The sequence below is a fragment of the Eurosta solidaginis genome, chromosome 5 (genome assembly GCF_040869045.1).
Source record: "Eurosta solidaginis isolate ZX-2024a chromosome 5, ASM4086904v1, whole genome shotgun sequence".
NCBI classification, from domain to species: domain Eukaryota; kingdom Metazoa; phylum Arthropoda; class Insecta; order Diptera; family Tephritidae; genus Eurosta; species Eurosta solidaginis.
Genome location: NC_090323.1, coordinates 93,059,923 through 93,070,401, shown reverse-complemented (window position 1 = coordinate 93,070,401; position 10,479 = coordinate 93,059,923). Strand labels below are relative to the sequence as shown.

The window sequence follows — 10,479 nt, the reverse complement described above, 5'->3', positions numbered from 1 at the left end:
ATGGGAACAAAGTTCCATCTATTCCACTGCCACATTCCATACATCTCAAAGAAAATTATAACAGTATTAAAATGCTATTAACTGCAATCAAATATACGGAATACAAGTGGGAAGTTATTGGAGACTTCAAGATGCTTCGTTTTTTTACTGGAATGCAAGGTGGATTTACCAAACACTCCTGTTATCTTTGCCTATGAGATAGCAGAAATGATGCCGCCCACTATCGCCAAAAACATTGCCCTGAACGTATTGAGTTTGGAAGATTTAATATTAAACATGAAGCAATTGTCGATCCTATAAATATATTGATGCCGCCATTGCATATTAAATTGGGCCTTATTATACTATTTGTGAAGGCTCTTAGTATTGAGTCTAAAGCTTTCAAATATTTGCAGACTTTTTTCCAAAGCTGTCAGAGGCGAAAATTAAAGCTGGAGTCTTTGTTGGCCCTCAAATAAAAAAAATTATGAACTGCGATATTTTCCCGGACCTACTTAGCAATGAGGAGAAACTAGCGTGGAACAGTTTTAAGGCAGTAGTTCGTGGCTTTCTTGGAAATCATAGGGACGAAAATTATGATGAGCTGATAACTGGCATGATTACGAATTTTTCCGCCATCGGATGTAGAATGTCGCTAAAGATAAGATTGGACAAGCTGGCAGGACGACGGGACTTTAGCCAAAACCAAAAAACTCACTAGTTTCATGACAAGTTCGTTAACCTCACAACACTGGCCATTACCAAGGAAGAGGTCACACTTCTCGAAAAGGGCCAGAAGCACAATATCATGGACCAAAGTACAGTAAGAGAAACGGAGCAGGCGATTGTAGATGCGGAGATCGCAATATATCATTGATACCACAGGAGGAACAGGAGCACGCAAGACACATGTGCAGGGAAATAATAAAAAGGAGGTGAAAGCACAGGAAGGACAAAACGCTAATGCAGAAGAAAAAACAATAAAGAATCTACGGCTAAAACTAAGAAAAACGATATTGTCACAACGAAAGCGGACAAAGAAAACACCACTGTTCTAATGGGAAAAGAGGAATATATAGCCAAAACTGAAGAACTTATAGAGGAAATGAAATGTCGTAGAATGGGAGAGGATCCCACGGATGAATACCAAAAACAAATCAAAGTTGCTATAAAAAATGCAACAAATATAGTAGATCTAACAGGGCACATAGTTTAGTCCAAATGAACCAGTCGGCTCCTCCACTGATTGCGCTACCAAAATCCACAAGCCGGACACGCTAATGAGGCGCTTTTTAATTTTAAATCGGCACCATGTTACAAACTGTACAAATATTTAAAAATTATATTTAAATATACTCTTGAGCTAAGGAACGAATATTCAATAGCTAACACCACAGAACTAATAGAGAAACTAACAATGAACAGCAAATTCATATCTTTTGACATAAAAGATTTATACCCATCAATACCACTATCGGAAATAGATATATAGCCAAACAAATGGTATTGGAATGGGAAGCCCCACATCAGCCATTCTTATGGAAGTGTTCATGCAAAATCTGGAAGAAAAGTACATACAGGAGCTGAAGTCTAAATTAGGCGTGTCATTTTATGCTAGATACGTGGAAGACATAATTTTAACTACTAATATCGAAGATCTTGTACGCTTTCCAAGGCAGTAGTTTCTATGTACCGGAGTGACTCGGGATTTTTCCCGACCAAGGGCTGTCATTTCAGTGTAACCCCATTTAATTTGTTGCGTCCCTCCCATAAATTGTCATCCTCACAGCAGCTCCTTGCAGCGATACTGCTCCATATTCTCTTGCTCCGGGAAGTTATCCAACCCAATCCGCGTCCGTCTCCTGGCCCCGGATCTGAGAAATAGGTTTGCTGCATCTGCCGGAAAAGAATCTTTTTAGGACGGTCATAGTCTTGCCAGTGTGTCTCGTGTAAGGGATGGTTGCATCGGACAGGTTGTTCTGGGCTTGATCCCAAAACCAGACATCCACGTAACTTCTATAAATATTTTGTGGCTCCTTGCTGTTCACGCCCTAGGGCGTCCCGTAGTCTACGCCTTAGCGCACCCTCTTAGTCCCTACCTCGCTTTGCACCGTTTGCAAGCACAGAATATATATATTTGCGACATCCGCCCAATGCAGTTCCTGCCATGGACGGTGTCACTTTCCTAGATGTTCTGGTCTCCGCAACGGCAGCTCCCCGACGGGTTTCATTGCGCCATGTTGCCAGGCCGCATACCCAAATACACCGGGTACCCCAATGCTTACCCAAGGACGTCCAGTCCCAGGGCCACAACAGCAGTTGCGTCCTAGCCTTCAACAACCCAAGCGTAGTCACCAGTCACTTACTCCCAGAGTGACGACGTCTCCCCCCATGCACTTAATAATTCTGCAGTTAAACTGTAATGGATTAACTGGGGAACTTAATTTCAATTATTATGTTTTCTAAGAGAAAACTGAAAAGGAAGAAAATTATTATAAGCCGGTGTTAAGCTCATGAATTCTTAAATATAAGTATAAACTGAACACACCATTAAACAAACATACATAAATATGTAAAACTGAGCCCGAGTTTACAAAGCTTCTCATTCACGACGAAGAAGAACTTTACAAAAACAAATCTACATGGCACACAAATTAATATAGAGACAAAATGCCTCAATTGTGTTGTTAGTGTAGAAATGAGAAAAACTGAATTAAGCCTGAAAACAAATACCAGCAGGATAGCCTAGTGGTTAAAGGCAACTGCAGTTTCACCATATGATTCACGGGTTGAATCCCGCTGAAACCTTTGATAACATTACAAAGTTGCCTGATGATGATTACTGGATGATTTGTAGAGCGTTTTCTACAACTTTTAACCTTCAACAAAACTTGCGAAAGGTTCTTCGATTAAAGAATGGTTAACCGAACAATTTCAATTTAATAATCTGCTTTATTGGAGTTCACTCTTCGATGGTTACAAAGTTAATAATCTTAAAAGCAAAAAACGAATTCAATGCTAGCAGTAAAAATATGTAGGAATATTCCATGGAAAAGCTCTGTTATTTTTCATTGAAAATTACCGTAGAGAATCTCGTATGATTTCTTGAAAAAGGTAAACCAAACAATAAGTGCGAAGAGACCAAAAACTATGCGCGTTATTATGTGTGCATATATAAAATTATATGTATTTCCAACAACCCAAATGTATGAATGCTGCAGCGATGAAGGTGATGACGACGGTAGATGGACAGTGGGTTGAGCATAAAGCGAAGAAATTAGCTAAATGCAAGCAACGACAATGACAGCGATGATGTGACGTTAGAATCGTAGGTATGTACCTATGTATGTATGTGCGAAGTAGAGAGTAATGCAAATTCGAAGACTGGTTGGAAATGCATGTGCGACGTAGGCTGAACAATAAGGAGGGGCGTAAGCAATTACGTTGGCGGGTTTCGAAATGGTTCCATCGCAATATGCCAGTAAATGTTTCTTTCTTTTCAGTTTTCCCTTAGAAAACATAATAATTGAAATTCAATTATTATAAGCCGGTGTTAAGCTCATTAATTCTTCAATATAAGTATAAACTGTACACACCACTAAACAAACATACATAAATATGTAAAACTGAGCCCGAGTTAACAAAGCTTCTCATTCGCAACGAAGAAGAACTTTACAAAAACAAATCTACATGGAACACAAATTAATATAGAGACAAAATGTCTCAATTGTGTTGTTAGTGTAGAAATGAGAAAAACTGAATTAAGCATGAAAACAAATACCAGCAGGATAGCCTAGTGGTTAAAGGCAACTGCAGTTTCACCATGTGATTCACGATTCGAATCCCGGTGAAACCTTTGATAACATTACAAAATTGCCTGATGAGGATTACGTTGGCGGTTTTCGAAATGGTTCCATCGCAATATGCCAGTAAATGGTTCTTTCTTTTCAGTTTTCTCTTAGAAGACATAATAATTGAAATTCAATTATTATAAGCCGGTGTTGAGCTCACGAATTTTTAAATATAAGTATAAACTGAACACACCATTAAACAAACATACATAAATGAGTAAAACTGAGCCCGAGTTTACAAAGCTTCTCATTCGCAACGAAGAAGAACTTTACAAAAACAAATCTACATGGCACACAAATTAATATAGAGACAAAATATCTCAATTGTGTTGTTAGTGTAGAAATGAGAAAAACTGAATTAAGCATGAAAACATATACCAGCAGGATAGCCTAGTGGTTAAAGGCAACTGCAGTTTCACCATGTGATTCACGGTTCGAATCCCGCTGAAACTTTTGATAACATTACAAAATTGCCTGATGATGATTTACAACAACTAAGGCATGACGTAGCTGAATGCGTTAGTAACCATTTCAACTATCGTAAGAGTGCGGGTTCGACTCCCACTCCCGGGAGAAAAGGCTTTGAAGAGATTTATAAGTTATAATCGAAACAGCTGTCGCATTGTCCGTCCTGATGCCACGTTGTTTAATTTTTCCCAAATTATTAAATAAATTATAAAATTAAAAAAATTGCTTGAAATAAATGTTTTCATATTGATTTTTTGCCGGCTCAAGGTCCAAAAACCCAATTGAAAAAACAATGTTTTTCGGTTTTTTTATGCCAATATATTTCGGCTACACTGCGGTAACCTTCCTCAGGGCCACTGAAGACAACATAAAAACATAGAAAACAAACAATTAATATCACATATTTCACTAATAAAAATTACAAATTAACAAAATGTTTACAAACAAAAGTTTTAACAAAAATTCACAACCACATCACCCGACATCAATATACATTGCTTGGTGTTTCCGTCTGCACCGTCTAATCAGGTGTTTGCTACTGTCCTATTGTTATTTAGTAAATGACGATACGCATGAGCACATCCATCACAGTCCGTTTTATAGTTCATTCGTATTTCTGTGGGCGTGTTAATTATGTGTAGCATTTCCAATGTGTATCGTTTGTTGTAGTTTTGTTCTTGTGCGAGAATCTCTGCTGCATCGAAGTTTGGTGAGTGCCCACTAGCCGCACAGTGTGTCATGAGTGCAGTTTTCTGAAAATTAGCGTGATGACATTGTTTATAATCTGATTTGTGCTGGGGCAGTCTCGTTTTTAGTTTTGCTTTTGTTGTGCCTACGTATATACTTTCACAAGCTTCGTTCAAGTTTCCATTACAAGGTATTTTATATACTAAATTACTTTTTTCGGTTGTTGGTATTTTTGTTTTTGTTCTGTTGAATATTGTTTTTAATGTGTTAGTCGGTTTGTGTGCTATCTTTACTTTTTCTGTATTATAGCAATCCGACTTCGCTAAACGTTCCGATAGCTGAGGTACATATGATACCGTCTTAAATATTGTTTTTTGTGTGTTTTCTGAATTTTGTTTCTGGTGTTGAATTAAGGGCCGTTTTAGTAAATTTTTGATCGTAGAATCCGGAAAATCATTGTTCTTTAATAATAATGTAATTTCATTTTTAATTTCTTGGTGGTACATTTCGTCAGAAATTTGCAGCATTCGTCGTATACAGCCCATTGCTGTATTAATTATCATCGTTTTTGGATGCTTTGAGTTAAAGTTGATGATTCGTCCAGATGCAGTAGGTTTTCTATACCACTTTACTTTTAATTCGTTTTCCTTTCTGATTATGATCGAGTCAAGGTATGCCAATTTTCCGTCCTCTTCGAGCTCCGTTGTAAATTTTATATGTCTATCAAACGAGTTAAGCGCGTCCAATGTATTTTGTACCTCGTTTTTGTTTACTATCGCAAATAAGTCGTCAACGTATTTGGTGAAAAGTCTGGGTTTTTGCCCAAGCTTTTTACTAGTAGTATCCAACAGCTGTTCCATTATAATATCGGCGATCACAGGCGAGGTTGGTGATCCCATTCCTTTAAGTTGTGTATATATTTTGTCGTTGAATTTAAAATACCTGTTATCTTGGATACAAAACGTCACTATCTCCATAAATATTTGTTTCGGTATTTTCGTATGTTCATTTATTATTGCCCATTTTTCTCGTATAACGTCCAGCGCCAGTTGTATTGGTACGCTTGGGAAGAGTGACACCACGTCAAAAGAAACGAGTGTTTCATCGTCGCAAATGGGTGTATTATTAATTTTTTCCTTGAAATCGATAGTGTTTTTCACATTATATACTGAGTTGGCTGTTACCTGTTAACACCTGATTAGACGGTGCAGACGGAAACACCAAGCAATGTATGTTGATGTCGGGTGATGTGCTTGTGAATTTTTGTTAAAACTTTTGTTTGTAAACATTTTGTTAATTTGTAATTTTTATTAGTGAAATATGTGATATTAATTGTTTGTTTTCTATGTTTTTATGTTGTTTTCAGTGGCCCTGAGGAAGGTTACCGCAGTGTAGCCGAAATATATTGGCATAAAAAAACCGAAAAACATTGTTTTTTCAATTGGGTTTTTGGACCTTGAGCCGGCAAAAAATCAATATTCGATTAAAACAGGTCGCTAAAATCATCAATGTATAATGAACGGAAGGCACGCCGTAAGCATGCAACAACAAAAGATGGGGTATGCAAAAATAAGGAAAAACTATGACAACTCTAAGGCAGTAATAAATAAATTTCAAAATATATCTAAGAAATTGGTAAAAGCAAAGTCAAATTTAAAATATCTTTTAAAATGCAGAAAATCAAAATTAATCCCTAGCTTTATAAAAAATTCCACTAGATGTAAGCAATTATTTTTGTTTGACTCTGACACACATCCAGATATATACAAAGCTTTAGACAGGCACACACACTACTACCACTCTAAAATATTAAACTTAATTATCAAACATAAGCATAACATATTAAAAAGACAACAACAACAAATAGAAGAAAAAACAATACAACTTAAGAATCAGCTGAACAAGGAGGACTTGTTGGAACTTACTAAGAGGGAGGAAAATATTTCAAATAATCTAAAGACAATACTAAAAAGGCGGCAAGAAGAAAAATATGAAAAACTGAGGAACGCACGAAACAATAATTTTGTGAACAATAACAAACGCGAAGATTGGTTTGTAAACAAAACCAATGTTGAATTCCCGCCAGATGTTAAAGCTCTGCTGGCTGAGGGTCCAAAGTTCGCTTTGCCAGTAGAAAATTCCAAATTTCCGCTGTTTCAATACATTGCCGATGGTGAGGACTTAATACAGACACTGGAAAATAAAGAAAAGCAGGAAGAAGCACGTACCAAATTCTCTCTCTTAATAAAAGATAACACAGCAACAAACCGAAAAACGACATTAGACTGTGCCATAATTGATACAGTGAAGCAAACTCGAAAGTTCCTTAAAGCAAATGACCACATTAAAATTCTAACGTCGGATAAAGGAAGTAAAACTGTGGCAATGGAGACCAAGGAATATAACGAAAGAATGGAAGATATTTTAAAGGACTTATGCACGTACAGAATCCAAAGGCAAGATCCTACTTCTAGACTACAAACCAAAAACAATAATTTAGTAGACAAACTTTTTAAATTGGATATTATTACGAAAGCTGAAAATAAACTCGTGACAACCACTGCGCTAGCCCCAAGGATCTATGGGCTCCCAAAAATACACAAACCTGGAATGCCACTCAGACCCATATGTTCCGCCGTTGGGTCCCCGTCGCACGGTCTATGCAAGTATATTGTAAATATCCTTAAGAACGTAACAGCCAACTCAGTATATAATGTGAAAAACACTATCGATTTCCAGGAAAAAATTAATAATACACCCATTTGCGACGATGAAACACTCGTTTCTTTTGACGTGGTGTCACTCTTCCCAAGCGTACCAATACAACTGGCGCTGGACGTTATACGAGAAAAATGGGCAATAATAAAGGAACATACGAAAATACCGAAACAAATATTTATGGAGATAGTGACGTTTTTTATCCAAGATAACAGGTATTTTAAATTCAACGACAAAATATATACACAACTTAAAGGATTGCCAATGGGATCACCAACCTCGCCTGTGATCGCCGATATTATAATGGAACAGCTGTTGGATACTACTAGTAAAAAGCTTGGGCAAAAACCCAGACTTTTCACCAAATACGTTGACGACTTATTTGCGATAGTAAACAAAAACGAGGTACAAAATACATTGGACGCGCTTAACTCGTTTGATAGACATATAAAATTTACAACGGAGCTCGAAGAGGACGGAAAATTGGCATACCTTGACTCGATCATAATCAGAAAGGAAAACGAATTAAAAGTAAAGTGGTATAGAAAACCTACTGCATCTGGACGAATCATCAACTTTAACTCAAAGCATCCAAAAACGATGATAATTAATACAGCAATGGGCTGTATACGACGAATGCTGCAAATTTCTGACGAAATGTACCACCAAGAAATTAAAAATGAAATTACATTATTATTAAAGAACAACGATTTTCCGGATTCTACGATCAAAAATTTACTAAAACGGCCCTTAGGTCAACACCAGAAACAAAATTCAGAAAACACACAAAAAACAATATTTAAGACGGTATCATATGTACCTCAGCTATCGGAACGTTTAGCGAAGTCGGATTGCTATAATACAGAAAAAGTAAAGATAGCACACAAACCGACTAACACATTAAAAACAATATTCAACAGAACAAAAACAAAAATACCAACAACCGAAAAAAGTAATTTAGTATATAAAATACCTTGTAATGGAAACTTGAACGAAGCTTGTGAAAGTATATACGTAGGCACAACAAAAGCAAAACTAAAAACGAGACTGTCCCAGCACAAATCAGATTATAAACAATGTCATCACGCTAATTTTCAGAAAACTGCACTCATGACACACTGTGCGGCTAGTGGGCACTCACCAAACTTCGATGCAGCAGAGATTCTCGCACAAGAACAAAACTACAACAAACGATACACATTGGAAATGCTACACATAATTAACACGCCCACAGAAATACGAATGAACTATAAAACGGACTGTGATGGATGTGCTCATGCGTATCGTCATTTACTAAATAACAATAGGACAGTAGCAAACACCTGATTAGACGGTGCAGACGGAAACACCAAGCAATGTATGTTGATGTCGGGTGATCTGGTTGTGAATTTTTGTTAAAACTTTTGTTTGTAAACATTTTGTTAATTTGTAATTTTTATTAGTGAAATATGTGATATTAATTGTTTGTTTTCTATGTTTTTATGTTGTCTTCAGTGGCCCTGAGGAAGGTTACCGCAGTGTAGCCGAAATATATTGGCATAAAAAAACCGAAAAACATTGTTTTTTCAATTGGGTTTTTGGACCTTGAGCCGGCAAAAAATCAATATTCGATTAAAACAGGTCGCTAAAATCATCAATGTAAATGTTTTCATACATTAAAAAAAAGCAATACGTGCAATCCCAGATTAAATCATACAAACAGACAAAGTTGGTTAATTCGGTGTAGTTCTATAAATAGAACAAAAACAGCAACAAAACCAAAGTTTCTTTGAAAAACCGCCGTACCAACAAGCATAGCTTTAACACATAATTGCATACGAAGTACGCAATGTGTAAAAATTAAAATATGCAAAAGAAGGCAATTGGGAAAAACTTTACAACAACTAAGGCATGACGTAGCTGAATGCGTTAGTTACCATTTCAACTGTCATAGCAGGGCGGGTTCGACTCCCACTCCCGGGAGAAAAGGCTTTGAAGAGATTTACAAGGTATAATCGAAACAGCTGTCGCCTTGTCCGTCCTGATGTCACGTTGTTTAAATTTTTCCCAAATTATTAAATAAATTATAAAATTAAAAAAATTGCTTCAAATAAATGTTTTCATACATTTAAAAAAAAAGCAATACGGGCAATACCCGATTAAATCATACAAACAGACAAAATTGGTTAATTCGTTGTAATTCTATAAATAGAACAAAAACACCAACAAAACCAAAGTTTCTTTGAAAAACCGCCGTACCAACAAGCATAGCTTTAACGCATAATTGCATACGACGTACGCAATGTGTAAAAGATTAAAAAATGCAAAAGAAGGCAATTTGGAAAACTTTGCAACAACTAAGGCATGACGTAGCTGAATGCGTTAGTAACCATTTCAACTATCGTAGGAGTGCGGGTTCGACTCGCATTCCCGGGAGAAAAGGCTTTGAAGATATTTACAAGATATAATCGAAACAGCTGTCCCCTTGTCCGTCCTGATGTCACGTTGTTTAAACTTTTCCCAAATTATTAAATAAATTATAAAATTAAAAAAAATTGCTTCAAATAAATGTTTTCATACATTAAAAAAAAAACAATACGGGCAATCCCCGATTAAATCATACAAACAGACAAAATTGGTTAATTCGTTGTAGTTCTATAAATAGAACAAAAACAGCAACAAAACCAAAGTTTCTTTGAAAAACCGCCGTACCAACCAGCATAGCTTCAACACATAATTGCATACGAAGTACGCAATGTGTTAATGATTAAAATATGCAAAAGAAGGCAATTGGAAA

General features: G+C 36.4%; 1 protein-coding gene across 1 annotated transcript; it reads left to right on the top strand.

The window, feature by feature from the left end:
* The first annotated feature begins 6,366 nt into the window (after positions 1 to 6,366).
* LOC137254536 (uncharacterized) lies at positions 6,367 to 9,062 on the top strand. The gene has a single exon (XM_067792273.1). It carries the CDS (start codon positions 6,501 to 6,503, stop codon positions 9,027 to 9,029), a length of 2,529 nt encoding a protein of 842 aa, XP_067648374.1. The 5' UTR covers positions 6,367 to 6,500; the 3' UTR covers positions 9,030 to 9,062.
* Positions 9,063 to 10,479: the final 1,417 nt, after the last annotated feature.

Bases quoted from the DNA above. Each gene is read 5' to 3' on its own strand.
- LOC137254536 (XM_067792273.1), top strand. From the start codon at position 6,501: ATGAACGGAAGGCACGCCGTAAGCATGCAACAACAAAAGATGGGGTAT.